General features: G+C 39.0%; 1 protein-coding gene across 10 annotated transcripts in view; it reads left to right on the forward strand.

Moving 5' to 3' along the window:
* Bnc2 (basonuclin 2) overlaps positions 1–19,433 on the forward strand; it is a 399,488-nt gene that overhangs the window by 152,463 nt on the left and 227,592 nt on the right. For 7 of the 10 annotated variants that reach the window (XM_040757207.1, XM_040757209.1, XM_040757211.1 and 4 more), the window contains one exon: positions 10,019–10,102. The exons of the other annotated variants lie outside the window; for them this stretch is intronic. In XM_040757207.1, the coding sequence (XP_040613141.1) occupies positions 10,019–10,102 (84 nt within the window). The remainder of the gene's footprint in view (positions 1–10,018; positions 10,103–19,433) is intronic. 10 annotated transcript variants of the gene reach the window in all.

Below are 19,433 nucleotides of genomic sequence, written 5' to 3' on the forward strand. Positions count from 1 at the left end.
ATTAAAATAATTGGGGACGTAACTCAGTCAGCAGAGTGATTGCCTAGCATGCAGGCCTTGTGTTTGATAGCCAGCACTACCACCAATGTGGTAGTGCATATTTATAATCCTAGTACTCGAGAGGTAGAGACAGCAGGAGGATTAGAAATTCAAGATCACTCAGCCTCAGCAGAGCATGGTGGCACATGCCTTTCCTCCCAGAACTTGGAAGGCAGAGACAGGTGGATCTCTGTGAGTTCAAGGCCAGCCTGGTCTACCGAGTGCGTTCCAGGACAGCTAAGACTGTTTCACAGAGAAACCCTGTCTAGAAAAACCAAAAACTGAAAAAAAAGTTCAAGATCACTCTTGATGTTTTATCAAGACCGAGGATAGCCTAGACTACATAAGATCCTCTCTCAACAAAAAAAAAAACAAAAAAACAAAAATGGCTTGGCAGTCTTTTTCTGTGAAGGGTTGGATTCATGCATGATTTATATAGCAGTTATTCAACTTGTTATATATGATATATGTATATGTAAAAGATAGGCATAGCTGTGTTTCAATAATAATTTATTTATAAAAGAAGGCAGCAGGGCTATGCTTCGCTCACAAGTTGTAGTTTACTTTCCCCTTGTTTGAAACAAATTAAAAGCTGGTTAGGGATGGAGCTTTGTTCCTAGTGGGCTGTAAGTTGCTTTCTTATCATCATATCTTAGAAATCTCTTGTATTTCAGAATTGTAATTCTAGATGAATTACTATTAATACTTATTTTCAGGAACTTATTAAAGGGCATTTCTTACCTACTCCTATTCCCTAGCCTTAGTAAATTTTAAATTGGGAAGCTGTTAATATGTCTGCATATTTTTATACTGTTTAAATTTCAGAATATGCTGGCAATATGAAGGGGTAAGAAAAGATCTCTTCAAGTCGTACTGTAAGGGAGACATGTCTGTTTTCCTACCTCTGGAAGCTTGTTTCATGGATTGGGTTCTGGATACATCTGGGGGTAAAGTTAAATGGAAAGTCTCTTCAGAAAAAAAAAAATCAAGTTCACATCAGAGTAGACTTGTCTCAGCAAAAATGTACCACAGAATTAATTACTGAAATAACCACTCTGCATGTAAATAATGACTTCTTTGCATCCTGAGTTTATACAAAACATCAGTTATTGGTCCATAACTGCGCTGAAGGTATATATTGAGGATCGGGTATAATAATAAAATAGTTAAAATTACTGTCTTTTCACTGGTGCCACTATGAATTTTAAGAGATATATTCATTGTTTGTCTAATAAATATTGGTAAATTGATAATAGCAAAGCAATTTGGTAGGTGCTGTGGAGGGATACAAAGCTGAATATGTTAGTTCTTGTGGTCAATACCAGAAAACCTGGCTTAATGTTCAAGGATGTTCAGTGGTTACCCAAAGCCTCTTAGAGTACTCTGGGAGGAGGAGAACCTTTCTCCTCAGCACCAGGGGAACGTGTGGAATACTTGCCATTGGGAAATACAGAGATTTCAAAAGAAGAATGCAGGGGAGACCATTCCAAAAAGACCAGCCAGAGCAGTGTATCCATTGAAGAAAGCCCAGCCAGGATGCAAGGCACATCAAATAGGCTAGTTAGACTGTACTCTACCCTAAGCATTTTTCTTGATGAGAGAGAAGATAAAACTAAAAGGAAATGTTAAAGTTGGATTCTACAGGGTCTAGCGAGAACTTCGATTGGTAATGTGTGGGGGAACTTACACATCGCCTAGGAGAACATGTGTGATCATTGGTGGGGTAGGATGTAGCACTGGATGGTGGGTATGGAATGACAGAGCTGGGGTTGCTCTTAAGGTTTGTGCCAAGAACCTCGTGAATCCTTATTAGAATTGATATTCAAGGCATGTAATAAACAGCTGGGAAGATTAAAAAGTGTGAATGGACAGGCTTTCAGAATCGGTGGGTTTGGGAAATATGGAAAAAATTAATTGACCTATGGCTGAGATTTTGGTGATAACATTGCAAAATCTAGTAAAGCCAGGGATACACTCTTGTAAGAAACAAGCAGAGTTGACTTAATGTAGTTTGCTTGTTTAGAGAGATACTAACTGGATATCTAGAAAATTTAGTGGGAGCATGACAATTCAGGATTACCATCCACATGAAGCAGAAAGGGGAGGAATTTGGTGTCCTGTTTATCTAGAGGCAACAGATAAAACCTCAGTAGAGCATATTGTTGTAAGTGTGCAGAAGGAAAATGGTGATTTCTAGCATTACTTACCATTGGGGGTCTTCAACAGGATGTGAGATAACACACACACACACACACACACACACACACACACACACACACACACGATAAGTGTTCTGTTCCCTGTTTATCTTCCCCTTTAAGCTTTCAGATTTCAGATTTAGATTTAGAAAGCACACAAGAAGAACCCTACTGGAAAATATATAAAAATGCTTTTTATTTTATTTTCCACTTCTTTTTTTTTTCAAGGCAGGGTTTCTTTATGTAACAGTCCTGGCTGTCCTGGAACTCACTATGCAGACCAGGCTGGCCTCAAACTCACTGAGATCCGCCTGCCTCTGCCTCCCAAGTGCTGGTCTTAAAGGCATGCTCTACCACCACCCTGGTTTTTCCCTCACTTCTTGAGATCCTTGTAACAAAGATGTTATGGATGGGAAGAGTTTACCTTTGCATTTTATCTGAGCTGCAGAATTGTGCAGCTTTGCATTCCCTTGCATTTCACCCCAGTTGAGATTGGTGCAGTTGTGGTGGGCATATAGCATATTTCATAGCAATCAGTTTTGTGCCTGTTTTTCCTTTTTAGGCCGAGGCCCTGGGCAGGCTGGGAGGGAGGATTGCACTTTGTACAGAATAGTTTGTGTTTGAGTTAACAATGGTTTTCCTGTATGGAACGGCAGGATCGAATGTGCGGTTTGCTTCCTTTCTCCTTTTCACTTTTCCCGAGTTCAGGCTTTGTATTCAGAGAAAATGAGCTTGTTTTGTTGATCTTTGGGCACAGTTTATTGATCTTAGGCAGCATGTTCCAGTCTCTGGCTCTCCTGTTCAGATACCTGGGGCTCCTCTGGTTAGTGGGAGGGTTTGTGCTCACACCCCCTTTGGCTCCATCTTCATTTTCAGTTTTACTCATCTTAAGTGGACATCAGGCTTCTCCAGAGGTGTTCATATCTCTACCCAGTCATTTTTGTACTGAACTTAGTACTATATGCACACTGTATTTTATCTCTTGAACTGTTAACCACTACTTCCGTTTTTTAAAAACATTCACCTATTTAGCGTAGATGGTTGAATGGTAACTTGTAATGCTGTGCTCTTTGTGATGGCATTTGTTCTCTTGACTTTGGAAGGACACACACTCTGTCGCGTTTCATTTCAACTTGCTGGTCATTCGTTGCACAGTGTTAAATTGAGGGAGAAAGAAGAAAAAAAAAGAACCTGATTGATTTGTTCTGTTTTATGTCTTTATAAGTAAGAGCAACTTAAAGAGATACATTTTCTTTTGACTGGGACACCTTTCTAAACATCACCCTCTGCAATGACTTCTGCTTATTTCCAGGAGGCCACTTCCTTCCTCTCCTTAGAAAGAAATTTATCCTGATTCGTCCTGTCCCTGAGACAGTGTTTTATTTTGTATCCCAGGTATGCCTGGAACTTGCATCCAGCTCAGCCTCTCAAATGCTGGAATCACAAGCCTGTGTCTCCAGGTCTGGGTCATCCCGATTCTTGATTATTATGGAAGCTAGTGGAGAAATCAAGTAGAGTGACTTAGCTCAAGGAGACCTGGCATTCATTCGTTTGTTTGTTTATCATAGTCTTCCTGCCTCCAGACTCCCAAGTGCTGAGATTACAGGAGTTTGCTTTGACATTGGACTAGATTGCCTTAGTGCAAAATTTTCACCTGCATATTATTGTCTGCCCCTACATCAATGTTTGCAGTGTATGTGAATTGGCCATGTAATTTCTTGACCTTGGCTCTGTACTCCATGATCTGTACTTCTGATATCCCCACAATCTTTTGCAGAGCATGTGATGTTGGAAGTTTGAATCTGTACCACAGTGAATACCCTTTTTCTTTAAGACCTCAGAAATTGTGTCTCTTTTTAGGTTAAGTTATTGTCTGGAGAGCCTTTACTCTGCCGGTAATCTGGCTTCTTGTATTTGGATGCTCAGCAGGGCAGTTACCCTATGGACCACCAAGGTGGGTTGTCGGTCCTGTCAGTCAAGACCATGTTCCCCAGATGTTTAGGTTACTTTAGACTATTCATGTGTACTTACTAGGAACTCTGCTTTTTAAATTCAAAACTCAGGTCATTAGTGTTTTAGTGTTGTAGAATACTTAGAAAATGGCCCAGTCCTTTATTTGTGGGTGGATTGGCTTGTACACTTTTCTTGGTGAACTTCAATAGGTCAGCCCTTTTGAGCTTGACAAGTTTTTCTTTCCTTTTAGCACAGCATAGCAAGAGCAAGAAGCCTCCTAAAAATGGGTAGCATTGGACTCTCAGTGAGACTGACTAAATGAGACTTTCAGCTTCCCCTATTACCATTTGAAGTTTGCTTCTGTCATTGTCAAACTTCTGATCCCTCATGGGGGACACCAGTTGAAGCACACCCACTGAGAACATATGCCATCTTGCTTTCCTTACTAGCCCTACATAGGAAACATATGATTCCTCTTTTACAGGTACAGAAACAAGGCTGTGAGGTGATAAATGACAAGAAACCATAGTTTAGATTTAAAGAGGCCATCATTATCCATTAAGAGCTTTCTTTTTTCTTCCTTGTTTTTTTGTTTTATTTTGTTTCTTTGTGTGTGTGGGGGGGCATGGTTTAAGGGAAAGGGTTTCTGTGTGTACTTCTGACTGTCCTGCAACTTGCACTGTAGACCAGGCTGACCTCTAAACTAAGAGATATGCCTGCCTCTGTCTCCTGAGTGTTGGGTTTATAGGTGTGTGCCACCATTACCCAGCTAAAAGCTTTCTTAATATTGCCTGCCTTTAAGATGGTTGGAGTTGAGCATTGAACACAAAAATATTGGGCATACATAAGCATATTTGTGTTTTCATTAAATATCGGCTCTCAAACTTGGCATATACCATTAAGCAACAACTCTGATGTTTAGTTTCTAAAATACTGAATACAAGAATGAAAACAACCAGTTGATATCATTTCAATTCTGTACCTTTAAAAACTAAATTTTTAAAAACTCTACCAATAAATAGCTCAGGTTAAAATGACTTCATCCTTACTTTCTTTACTGCTAAAACCCAAATAAACTGAGTATTGGAAGGTGTAAATTGAACACTTCACATGGTAGGATTTGTCTAGTGGAAAATGAATGCTACTAGACAGAACTTGTCTTAATTCTACCTGTCCCTTTATCAAACATGGAAGAGGACTGTAGTGATAGGCCTCAGCTTTCTCTAAAGGGAAAATAATGCAATGGAAGGCCTATTTGTCTGGTGTAGAAATTAATAAATATTAGGTACAAAACCCTTTAAGCACTCTAGAAGAAAGATTCGGTGTAATTTTAGGCTTATTCATGGTCCATTAGACTCCTCAGGGTGTCACCAGGGAAGAGAGACTTGTACCTTTCATCCCATATTTTACAGCATAGAAACAGAGGTTCTTGTTTGTGCCTGTGAAAATCTCCAGTAATTGAACCTGCACAGGTTGCTCCAGCCACAGAGCTTGGAGCCCTCCTCCTGGGCGGCTGATCTGGGAAGATGGACTCCTAAGTATTTCCCTCTCCTGGGGGCACACTCTTTCCACCTCCAGGTCACATGCCATTTTTATCAACTCCTGTCAACCTGATGAGTGGTAGTAGAATCACATAACTCCAGAGTGTGTCACATGTCCCATCCTGTGTTCTTCCTCTGGAACATTTCCCCCCCATCTTTATCCAATTCTTCTTGGAGTATCCCTGTCTCATCTAAGGCTTCTGTAAGAATGGGCATGTTTCTGTCTGTTTCTTATTAGAAGTAAGAACACCATGACATATGCATTGCTTTTTCATCAGGGAACAGAATATTCATTTTTTTTCTATTTTAGATTCTGTATTCTTAGCCCTTGGCAGTCTTAGATTAGAGATCCGTGATACAGTAGTTTTTAGTCCTACAATGTTGTCTTTAGTTAAATTGTCAGTTGAGAAATTAAGATGTAAGTTAGATGCACACCCAGCCTCTGTAGCTCACCTTACTGTTTTCGCATTCATGTGTTTGGCAGCATGCATTGTCATCGTCACAGTATTGGGAAATCTTACTTTTTTTCCCTCTCTGACAGTAGATCCTGGCTAGCTGTTATATGAGCTATTTCACTTAATGGCTTTCCTGAACTTGTGTTATATGGGTGGCTTTCCTCTTGCTGTTTGGCATCCTGAAGTACCATTAATGCTTTCCTCTGGCATGTAATGTAACAGGTTTTGCACTCAGCATGTCCCCGAGTCCTCTTAAAGGAATGCATCTCTTTTTATCTCTTTCCTTCATTCTATTTTTCATATCCACCTTTGTGTACCCATTCTTTTCTAGATTCTTATGATTGGTTTTCTCATCCCTTTCATCATTGCTGTACTCGAAATCACAGAAACACTTAGAGAGATTCAGAACTGATCTGGGCTTACAGTCAGCTTAACTGTGAAGACTTGAGCTGACGTTGAAGTTACTTTGTTTATTTGGGTTGTGACTTTCATGATGCCTGTCAGGCAAAAGCTTACATGAAGTCTTAGTCCTTGTGAATGTTTTGTGAAAAACCCTTGTAGCTTCATCTTAAGAGTGTGATATTGAAATAGATACTGGTTCCTAAGACAGAGGAACATGGATAAAGAAGAATGCAGAAGTCACTTTAAGATTTATATTGCAAACACTAGACAGGCCCGCAGTGTTTGAGTATCTCAATTCACAGTGGAACAAGAATAAGGTGGACAATTGTGTCGCCCTTCATGGAACTCACTGGTTGCTCATAGAGAGCTGGCTAACTTTTGAGGTTTTTAAATCAGAAGATGGAGGAATCTATACCAAATTACAGATAATTAATTTGTCATCTTTTATGCCCCAGATGCTGCTTATTTTTCTTTAAGAATTTCTCCATCTGATAACTGATGATGCTGTCTGTGGCAGTTTTGGTGGGGCGCTGGGCATTGTTAGAGTCTGACCCTCTTGAACTGGGCAGTTGGATTTCAGTCTCAGCTGTCTTGTCGCTAGAATATGGGAGGCTGCTTTCATGAATCCTTGTGTTTTTCTTTTTCCTGCTGGAAATGCTAGGACTCCCAAGTTTAAGAATGCTACCCATGGCTAGTTATTCTTTGTGACTAGGACTGTTGAAACATACTAGTAGCTTGCTATAGTTTTTCTTCCCAGCTTAAAATACTTTGTTTCCTCTAAGAACTGTATTTCTAAGTGTCTGAAATTGTAATTGAATGTAATTATAGTTGTTTAACTTTCTCCTTTCCTCTTGAGAGTGTTTATAAAGCGCATTCTGTGAGTGTGAGGATAAAAAGAAACTAGAAGCTTACTATTTGTGACATGGTCAAATAATATTAAGATAAGTAGCAATTTGCTTTGTGTATGTGAAATAAGGTATTGTTTACACACAATTTGCAATATATACATTCTGGCTTATGGAAACCATTTCAGTTAGCTCAGTAGTCACATTTGTTAGAGTTTTATAGGAATCTTTTGTGGGATGGGAGAGGATTCATTTTGATATTGAATATTCCAAGATTGATTTTTTTCCTTTTCCTTTTATTGTCCCCTTGAGAGAATTACCGATGCAGAACTCATTAGTGCCCCTCCATATGTCAACTGTAGGGTACAATCAGCATCAGTTCCACTTGTGACGCAACACAAATTCCTAATACCTCTGCTCTCTATGGCCAGTTCCCCCTCCCTTCCCACAATTTGGAGTATAAATTCCTTTTTAAAAATGCTTATATTGTTTCAGAATAAAACACAAAGAGTGAATAATTTCCTGTATTGTCTTCATAATGTGTAAACTCAACATATATCTTTAGAATTGATGACACTAAATGGAGTTTTTCTTGCGTGGTATCTTTTCCTCAATATTTCTTTTCCTTTTTCATTTCTAAAGTTTGAATTTTGCAACTTAATAGCAGGTAGCACAGAGGCAATTGTCTACTCTAAGCCTTGATTTTTTTTGCTTATAAAATGGAAATACTCATATGAAATTGTTGAAGATAAAAAGTGTCTTAATTTTTATACAAGGTGCCTACACACTGACTCACACATGGGATTGGTAAAATGCTTTTGTAAAGAGGGGATTATTTTAGGTTGCAGAGATGGCTTTGTGGTTAAGAGCACTGGCTGCTTTTTCAGAGATCCTGGGTTTCTCTCATTCATGTTATTGTTCACAATTGTTTGCAACTCTAGTTCCAAGGGATCCAACACCCTTTCTTGGCCTCCATTGGTATTGGGCATGCATATGGTACACAGACATACATTCAGGCAAAAATCTATATAAATAAAAATAAAACAAAGACATGGGACATGTTGTCACATGCCTGAACCCCACACTTGGGTTGTAGAAGCAGGCAGACTTGGGATTTAAGGTAACCTTCAGCCGGATAGCTAGGTAGAGGCCAACCTGAGTTGTATGAGACCCTTCTACTAAACAAACAAGATTCATTAACTGTGACAACAGATAGCATTTAGGCATTTTACCATTTGGGCCTCAGCGTGAAAGACAAATAAGAGATTTAAACAGAAAGAAGAGCCTTGGTTCTAAAAATGTTTGAAAAGTTGACTGGTTTGTGTTATGGGAGACAGTCCTTAGGGCAGGTGGGACTTAGCAAAAACTGTTTAGCGCTTGAGAATCAAACTGACTTGTAAGTTGAGAGAAAGAGGGAATGGCTTCAATAGTTCCCCTCCCGGAGAACTGACTTCTTATCAAGGACATTGATAACACCTTAATTGTAATTTTGAGGTACTCATGCCAAAGACACATGTCCCATAGTTGATGTATTGAAGTAGATATTGGTAGGTATGTGGTTAACACAGATAGCGTGTGCTGGCAAATGCCAAGAGAAAATTTTATGTTTGCTATCCTGAGGATGGAATCCAGAGCCTTGCTTTTGTCATTCAACCTCTCTATCTTTGAACTAGATCCCCAGGGCCCAGAGAAAAGTGTTTCAAGTAGGGAATTTTAAAATCAAAGATGAAATAAGTTGGAGTAGGCAGTATTTAGGTATGATACTGACTGGTTCTAATAAAAACATAATTTTGAAGGAGAATCTTCATGGATTTCAGGGTAGAACTGTAGATGCAATGTTGTCTTATTGTTATTTTTTGGAACAAATTTTATGAGACTGACGGGCTGCCTGCTGCACAAAGAGGGTCTCTGTTGGAACAGATTTTATGCCATGTTTCTTGTACTTAAAGACAGTAAGTTTTGGGGGCTTCTGGGGAGTTTGTCAAGTGCTAGGTTCAGTGTCCTTCCTGATATGAACAAAACATCCCTTCCCCAACAAACAAGAAGCAAAATAAGAAAGCATGAAAACAAAATATAAACATTTATAAGTTAAAATATACTTGTGCTAATATATTCCTGCAAAGGGGAAATTAAACAACTTTTAAGAGTAGAAAAGAACTTTAGGTAATGTAGAATGCAATTCACTCAGTTTTCTCTGGAAATTTGAAGGATAAGTCAAAATAAGGTATTATCAATGCCCAGTAAAGAGTCTATGTTTCAGTCTTTTTCCTTCTCATTTTTTCCTTTTTAACTTCTTGCTGTCTATAGATATTTATGATGATTTTGTGCTGCATGGTGTAAATATGGGACCAAGGCCAAGGGATTAAAATTTATGTAGATCTTTCCTTCTTATAATTACCTTTTTATAGTTTATAAACTAAGTTTCATATATTTCCAATATGTTTGTCATAGCAAATGTCAAAATGTGTCAGGTCACCATGGCCTTTTCCAGACCTGTAGTTGGGATAGCCCTGCTTCTGACTGGGTAGAATGTGACTGTGTTGCAGCCTCCATACCCAGCATCTAACCAGGCCATATTCCCTCAGGTTCCACTGGCATGTGCTGGCAGAGTGCTGGGTGCAGACTTTTGCCCAAACCTGGAGGAGCCAGACCAGAGGCTGGAAGTCCAGGTTGGAGTCTTACTGTTTTATTAGCTGGGGGTGGTGTGACAGAAACAATGACCCCTGGAGGCCTTACCACTGTTATCATTGCTATCAAGAGATGACAACCCTGAGAGAGGCATATGGTGTAGCATATATGTAGCAAAAGGTCCTTTTAAGCACAAATTGGAAGAAATTTATTATCCACCCATCCATCCATCCGTCTGTCCATCCATCTGTCCGTCCATCCATGAGATGTCCTCTGGGGTAGAAAAACAATCCTTGATCCCTGGAGGCTGACTGTGTACACTGATACAGGTTACTGCAAGATTTTTGGCAAGTGATTCTATCTGGGTACTTAATAAGAAAAGTCAGTGTCTTCTGTCTTAGTATGTTGGAGGATATGTGCAGAGAACAGTTTTCCTGAAAATGTTGGCTTGGATTTTAGTACACTTTGTGTGGTCTTGAGGCATTAGACCTGACTTGGCGTGTTACAAAATAAAAACATAAAGATGATGAAGAACACCTCTGCTTTTGTGTGCTTTTGGAATTTTGAGGGCTATGTTTGCCATTACAAAGTACAGGCTGAAATTTCAACATGGATGGCATTTTTTTTTCTGAGTCTCAACTTGGCATCATTTGCTAGATTTTTCAGACTTTATGTAATAAGTATGCTGATACAATATTAAAGTATATTTGATTTAGATGCAACAGATAATACAAGAGAACAATTTTGACAATTGAGTTCCTCATAGTGAGAATGAGGGTGAGATAGGGAGGCTTAAGTTTTTATAGTACTAAAGGGAGGGTGTACCATCTCTTGCACACCTGCTCTTGGCCTAGAGAAGACCAACTGAGCTTTGTTGTGTTCCAAGCTGGTACTGTCTAGGTGGTATGTGGATGTGGTACAATATAAAAGCAGGTGTGACACAGACGAGTTATGATCATGTATTTCCTAATTTAGGAAAACTAGCAGTATATGTGTCATACAGATGCGGAGTGACAGAAAACTTCTTGTAGGAAGTACTTGACCCTTGGCATGACATGGGGATGTTCTTCCAGGATTACCATTAGTGGCTTATGAGGGTGATTGTTGGATAATGTGTTCTGAACCCTGAGTTATAGCGTGAAGAAAATGGATTTGCCATGCCAGTCTACCATAAAATGTAACTACATTTATTTAGCATATTATGTTGGTATAATAAAGGAGGAAAGAAGTACATGTCATGTCCAGCTGTAGGTAAACAAGATGGTTGACAAATCACTATGGTCTCTACAAAGAAAATCAGTCTTTTGCAAAGTAAGGAAAGAGATCACATTCCCAGTTCCTTCCTTCTTTATCACTATTTTAGTAGACTGAAGGGGAAAATTAAATCTCTTGAAAGATTGCCAGCTAGGGTGAATTGGTGAATTAGTCAGGATGTACTTAAACCATTTCCTTCTCTTTTTCTTCCCTCCCCTGTGTATGGCTTCCATACCTTTTAGCAATACCTATTTTGGCCATATTATGTCAGTTACAATAAAGTGAATCTGGGGCTGGAGAGATGGCTCGGCCGTTAAAGGCTAGGCTCACAACCAAAAAAAACAATAAACTGAATCTGTCCTTTACCAACTAACTGTTCCAGAAGTATTTTGAAGCTTCATTGCTGCCATTCTTGTCATGGCATTTAGTTTCTCTTTCTTATGTGAGGTAAGGTGCTTTCACCTCAGGGAATTCATTGCAGGACTAGCCTGAGTCATCTGCTTTTCCTGCTGTGTCTTAGGCTTTTCTCTGGTGTCAGGCATTGTGAAAGTCTAGAGGGCTTTTGATTGGCCTCATTCTCACAGTAACTTCTAGGACACCTCAGTTCAGAAACAATACTTTGTATATTCTTTCTTACAAAGAATTTTCATTTAGGGATGCACTCTCATATATGGTTTAGTCTTATACTTTAGTTGATTTACATTCTCATGACTCATGAAGCCTCTTTCTGCCCTTAACTCTTTCTTTAAATCCTTGCCTTTTATTCTTATATTTTCATCTATCTTAGTAGCTTCATGGTTTAATAATCTTGACATTTCCAATATCTATCCTCATATTTTTGGTCTTCAGTAACTATCCTACAAGTTTGTGCCTGGATTGACTTTTGCAAAGGCATCTATTGTGTTTTGGGGTTAATATGTTTGATAGACCAGTAGCTAGGAAGTCAACTTTAGTTCACTTTATGTGTTGACTTTTTCCTCAGTGGCTTCTGAAGTAGATGCAAAACTGGGCATTTTCTGCTTAGCTTGGGAGTTTAATTAGTAAATAGCAGCAAAGGATTATATACCTGTACAATTGCCTTCCAGGAAGGGGGTCTTTCTAGGGTAGACCCTCCATAATTGCTGGTAAATATTTTGTATATGTTTAATAAAAAAAGTTACCTTTCTTAGCCTTACTGCATCTCCTTATGGCTTGAGTTGTTACAGTTAACTTAGCTAATTTTTTTGTTGGTTGGGAGTTCACTATGTGAGGTTGGACTTTGTCATTTTCACCACTGAAGTGCTTAGAAAATTAGAGTAAATAATGAGCCAATATTTCAATACCAGATTAGACACAATTTACTGTGATGTTTCATAAACCACAGACTCCTCTCTTCTGTGAATTCGTGAAGGATCTCTTTTTTTTCCAGACATACCGGGGTGCAAGTGTAAATTTCCATAAAATTTAAATGAGGTGCTTCCTGTAATTAATGAACAATTGTGGCTGCTCTCTGGTCTGCATTGTAATTAACCGTGATCAGGCTTGTTTAGTGATGACACTGTTCCTGTAATAATTTGACAAGCTACTGTGAATTTGCCAGGTTATTAAACAACCTGCAGCATTCACTTACAGAGTCACAGGATGCACCCCACAGCAGCAGCTACTGCTAGTTAAATGCAGCATGAGGGTGAACCAGCAGCAACCCCCAAAGTCTATCTATCACCACCAGCAGATTTATATTCCTGTGATTTTGGAGAACTTAATTAATGTGGTATGGGGCATCTTGAAAACTTAGTTTATTGTGTAAGGAGCCTATAGGGACAAAGCTGATCATTTCAAGAACACACAACAAAGCCTGCAAATTGTCTGTAGTATACCAGTGTGAACAAAATGGAAACAGGCTTCTTTACCACCTTATTTAGATGGGTGTAATTAATTTTTAAAAAGTTTGTCTCAGATTCACTTACACACAATATCCCCATATAAGTTATTCTCTCTCTGTCTCTCTCTCTCTGTGTCTCTCTGTCTCTCTCTCTCTGTGTCTCTCTCCCTCTCCCTCCCTCTCCCTCCCTCTCCCTCTCCCTCTCTCAAGCAACAGACACTTGACTGTAATAAGCAGTCACATTGTCACATTTCAGATACTCAGCTCTAAGTGGACGGGTAGCCTTATGTCCTTGGTCACTAGTGCACCATCCCCCCCATCTCCCGTCAGGTTAAGAGCTGTTCAAAACGTTACTGTCTAGTTACTGTGGTGTCTTTCATTCAGATTCTGTTTATTGACTAAACCACAAGGATTCCTGCCCAAAGTACCAGGCGGTCTATGCTTGACTGATTTTGATTTTCTAACATCAGCCCTGGGGTTTATTTGAAAAATGTACACACACTGCAGCTTTAACAAGTCAAGTGACTGCATGTTTTTGACCATGGAGTAGAGTATATCTGAAGATCATTAAATTTGGTGGTGGGGGTGGCAGTGGCATAGCAGAAGTGTGGTAGTTCTTGTACATTTCTGTGTGTGTCTGTCTGTGTGTGTGTGTGTGTGTGAGAGAGAGAGAGAGAGAGAGAGACAGAGAGACAGAGAGAGAGAGAGACAGAGACAGAGAGAGACAGAGAGAGACAGAGACAGACATGGTTTTTGTCTTTTCATCTTCTCCAAGAGCCAGAAAGTTTCCTGCCGTTCTCTTTCCAGCTATTGACAAATGATTGCCAGATGTGAGATCTTTGCAGCGCTCTTTCCCTCAGCAAACCTGCAGCGAAGGGATATTTGATTCTCCCTTGCCCATTTCATCTCGTTTCCACATCTGCCAGGGACACACAAGCGATACATCCCTACATGAGAGTTTAAAGTTTACTCAGCTCCTTTTCCCCTTCAGATAAAGTACTCGGAGACAACAGAATGAGGTCCATATGACGCTCTCCCAACTTCTCTGTATGAAATTAGTTGTTTATTTTAATTATCTACCTCTCAGTAATTGAACTTTCATTTCAGTTTCAGTCCAAGGAAAATTTGATGCAACTCTGGGAGTGCTAAGAGTTTACCATTGTCTGCTGGCTGCAAATAGTGTCACCACCACAGCTCCCCCTTGAGTCCCTCAGCTCCAAGAATGGTAGTCTGTTCCATAGGACATCCCAGTGAAGCATTTAATATACAAATACCAAACGTTAAGTGTCGTATAGAATGTAATAGTCATTTAAGATTTAAGAAATCCATCTATGTATGTGGAAAAGTCACCTTGCTTGGCTTGATTAGTTTTCCCTATGTTTGTATCCATTGTCCAAGTTGCTGTGTAGGAGGCTGCAGTTTTAATTACAAGTAGCTTGTAAAAGAGAAAGTGTACTGAGTGGGGAGGCATGGGGCCTTAGCTTGGCTGGGGAGGCCACACACAGAACCACTAACATCACAGAAGTCTTCTGCATCGGTTTAGAGTCTGTATTGATAGTGATTTTTCCCCATCTCAGTTTGAAAATATTTTCTAAAATGCCCTTGTAGCTCATATTCATGCTATAGGGTGGGCTGACACAGGTGGCCTTTCTGTTTTGCTATTACGCTTTTTGGCAAACGAAAAGGCCCCTTATTCCCTGAGTAAGATCAGGGTATTTTTAAAACATTTAAAAAATAATCCATAAAATGTCTGCCACATGTTCTCTAGTTTATGGAAATGTTTTCCAAATCTGAGCCAATGTATTGAATTCTTATTGTAAAGGTGCTAGTGTGTTTATTTCTGTCACCTTCGTAGCTACCTGTGATTTCTGTTTTTATATGAATTTGTGTTTTACATGACATCCAAATGAAGAATTTAATGAATATATCTGATTTGTAGACTAAGACTTTTTTATTGTTATTATTAAACGTGGTAAGGTAAAATGGCTGTGCCTGCTTGTTGTCACAATCAGAACAGGAAATATGAAGTTTGTTTTTCAGTATGTCTTTTAAACAAAGTGAATGAAATAATATTAACAGGCAAAACCAAACAACAAAAACCCAGTAGCCCCAGGGAAAACAACAACAAATGCCCTACTAAGCCTAAGTAAATGGGGTAAAGCCACTAAAAAAGAGTTGCCAAATGTATTTACATTTAGCATTTTTTACTGAACAGGATAGAGAATAATCATGATAGAGACAGTAATTTCAAATTGCCCACTTTTAAAGACAAGACTCTTCTCAAAATAAAATAACCGAAAATGAGAAAGGTCTCTGTGGAAAACTTCATGCTGTGGCTTTTCTTTGCATTCCTCTGGGACCGATGCCACCATAGGCTCCATACCCTCCGTAGATCCCGGAGTGGAGAAGGTGGAGGCAGAGGTCTGTTCTAAACAGCAAGGTAAGGAGCTCCAGCAGCAGCTACGTTCTCCAAGTTGAGATCACCTCGTAGAATATGCCCTAACTAATGCATTTTCTGGTTTCTCATGACTTCCTGCTTTTCCCTCTTCATAGTTACTCTGGGAGGCAGAGAGGTGCTAAGCAATGGAGGTGTCATCCGGCTGTGCACCTAGGGAATGTCCTTCAGAGGACGACTTGTCACCAGCCGTCAAAGAAGAGAGTGGCTTTGTGGTCTCTGAACATCTGGCAGTGCTGCACAGGAAGCTGAGGGGGTGTCATTAATTGTGATGAAATAATTTAAACCATCAGGAATAAATGAGGCTGTTAAGCTAAGTTCAGATTCCATTTGCCATGCACATGTGTCTAGCAGCCTGTGTGCAGTTAAAAAAATTGAATTATATTAGCTCATGAGTAGAAGTGAAACACGCACTGTAATGAAACAAGTTGCTGTGCAGCGATGACACGGTATTGAGCCGCGTCACAGGGTTACAGTTTGTAGGATCAATGTAGCAAGAGTGGTGTAATATTTAATGAATTTTTATATGAAACGTTGTTGGTTTTCCCTCCGAGTGTATTACAGTGCACTGCACGGGGCAGCAGACTGGGCAGGAAGGAGAGTACAACCGGTGTTTAACCCACTGAGAAAGATGGTGTAGACCATGGGGCATGCGTACCCAATGAAGGGCAGTAGGTGTGTGCATAGGAAGAGCCAGGCAGCAGGTAAAGGTGTCATCTCAGGGGTTCCTTGCTGGGCTCTAGGTGCACAGTTCAGCCTCCTGTAGAGGTAGCTGCAGAGTTCAGATTAGATAGAGGTCACACTGCACTGATTTCAGAGGTGTTTCTCAAGCACTGGAGAACCAGGCTACCCCGACCTCTTCAGCGGGGAAAGACTGTCAGCTTTTGGAAGGTCTGAGCAACTGTGAGGTTTTCTGCACCGAGTTGAGCAATGGTGTGTAAACTCCAAAGCACACCTCTAAAATAAAGGTTGTTGTTATACACATGAACACATTTCAAAATTGAACCTTTGTTTCAAACTAACATAGAAATTGAAAAGTCAAATGAGACTGCCTGGGTACAGAAAACAGTTTTGAAGAAAGAAAGAAAGAAAAAAAGAGAGAAATAAAGAGAGAAAGAGAAAGAGAGAAAGAGAAAGAGAGAAAGAAAGAAAGAGAAAGAGAGAAAGAAAGAAAGAGGTATTTGCTGTCAGACAACAAGATGCAGGCGTTGCGCCTGAGCTCTGACAAGCTTTGGACAAGAGCCATTGACTGCAAATATTTTATCTCGCTCTGCTTATTCGTCTCGGAGTTGTGTGCTTTCTCCATGTTCTCTTTTCTGTTCCTCTATTTTTACTTTAAATTTCTGCCCCTTTGTATTTGCTTCTCTTTACATCTTGCTCTCATTTTCCACCTTCCACAGACACGATCTACAATTCCATTTCATCCATAGAGTCTCCCTGCTGCTGTCGAAAAGATTGGTGTCCACAATGACTTAATTTGGGAAAAAACATATAAATGTATAAAGCTGTATGACTTTTGGTGGGTTTAAAAATGTGAATGAATTTGATAAAGGAGTTTAAGAAAGAATACAGGATATTAATTGAGTCATCCCGTCTATCTGCTTTTGAGTAAAACTTACTATTGGCCAGTGTTATTCAGAATTTAGTAGGTTCAGGTGAACGTTTTCATTCTCCCATGCAGGAGGATATTCGTGTAGCACCCCTTGACTTCAAACTTGTTTAAAATCCAACAGAGCAACTGGTAGGATCTGGCCTCTGTGTATTTTTACCTCTGGTTTTAATTTTAGTTGATGCAATGGAATGGGAAAATTTTAATTCTTTGGTGTTGCCTAGCACTTCTGGAAGGATTGAAAGAGGGAGATAGTGTCAGTATATGGCACACAATAACAGTAAATCCATTCTTATTTTGCCTTAAATATTTTCACTAGCTTCTGGCTGCCAAACAGCTAATAATTAGGGAAACAGCTCCTGAAAAATATATGTATCTTGGCTATTTAAACATGTAAATTAAAATAGTATTTACTTACCTATCTATCATAGGAATTCAAAATGGACAGAAAATATTGAATAAGATAATAGTTTTCATTTATTTCTTTTTACTTGGTGTTTTCTGTGAATCTGTTTTTTAAAAAAACAAGGATATTGATAATCTATTCAGCTTTTGAAATTTGTTAGTAAATACAGAAAATTGTTGAATGACTAAGGTTTTCCCTGTTTTAAATTTTGGGAAGATATAAATTGGATGCTTTTACATATTTTTTTTTCATTTTTCTGTTGCTGTTGCTGCACTTACTTTCTGCTTAAATAGCATTGAAGTCATGGACTTGTATAGCTTGAGTTTTAATATTTTGGGTATAATATGAATGAGATAAGCTTTGCATTCTTTCTTAGTAGAAGTGTTTCTATGGGAGGATGTCTGGATTTCAGGTGAGGGATTTAACATAAGCTGTTTATGTTGATTACTGATGCTATCAATATTAGGAATGCTGAGTAAGATTCGGTGTTTAATTCATGTACTTTCTTAAGCATTATTGCTGCAGTTTCATATGAAAAGGAGGGTAAGAAAGAAAAATAGGAAGTTTTTAGTTCTTTCCTTGATTAGAGAATTATGTGAGTGGCCATGTATATGTACATGGGTTTTAATAACTATATTGCACTATACACCTGTACTTTATGTAGCTATAAGACTTACTAATGATCTTCAATTTGAATATTTGGTTGGAGTTAATCACAATGAATGCTTTATATTAGAACATACAAGTCCTCCTGTTTCTTGTAAAAGAAAAGGAAATCTTTCGTTTGTAGATAGCAGAACCTCAAGTTGTATGAAAATTATATGAATTGTAAAACCCAACAATCTCATTCTTAAAGACTTAGAAACTGTGGCTTGGACACTTTAAAGACTTCCCCCAAATCATGCGCAAATTCTTCAGTGTTGTTGTGTCAGGGCCTGGATGACACCATGTGCTTCTTTTATTCCTTTAGAGATTAATAAATGTTATATGGCATTGCCCTGCACTTTAAAACCCAAGTTATCTAGCCAAACAACCCTATGTTCTGTACGATCCAGATGAACGTAAAGAATGCGGACATAGGCCACACCTGAGTTTGGTGGGACCGGATTCAGGAGGCTTCATTTGTAAGCACTCAAGTACCAGTCTCCCCAGGATTCCTGTGAAAACATCACATCTCCTCGCATGACATGTGAGATGTGCTGAAGCAATGCTAAGTCATAGAATGTTTGGGTCTGGCTTTTAGTTATTTTCCTCTCTGTCTTTGCAGTGTCACTTAATGTTCTTCAAAAGCTACCTCTTAAACATTATCAAATAGAAATAGTCTTAGCTAAGTGATCCCTGTTTCAAAAGAAAAGTGTCCTTTGCAGATACATGAAGAAAGGAATTGCCCGAGAGCATAAAAGTCTTTAATGTTCAGTGAGTGCCAGTAGAGTTACTTGGAGCACAGGAACAGGCTAAGTTCCCTTGAAATCATTGTTAGTATTTAAAAAACTTCTTTAAGTGTCTTTTTGGGTATGGTTCTGTGTTTCCATCCTATAAAATGTGAGCTAAACAGATAGGGTCTCTGCCCTGTAGGAATTTATAATCAAAAACATGTAATGTAGCTGACATCTGTTATTGTATTGAGGTTTTACAAATAAACGTTGATCACATATATAAATAAAAGTTTTATAACAAAGAGGAGAAAAGCCTTTTCTTGCCTGACTAAATAAGTAAACAGTCATTCTCATCCACACACTGAAACTATCCATAGATGTTGTAAAATGACTAAGTTAAAATAACCCTGA

Source organism: Mesocricetus auratus, unplaced genomic scaffold, assembly GCF_017639785.1.
Source record: "Mesocricetus auratus isolate SY011 unplaced genomic scaffold, BCM_Maur_2.0 Super-Scaffold_100014, whole genome shotgun sequence".
NCBI classification, from domain to species: Eukaryota; Metazoa; Chordata; class Mammalia; order Rodentia; family Cricetidae; genus Mesocricetus; species Mesocricetus auratus.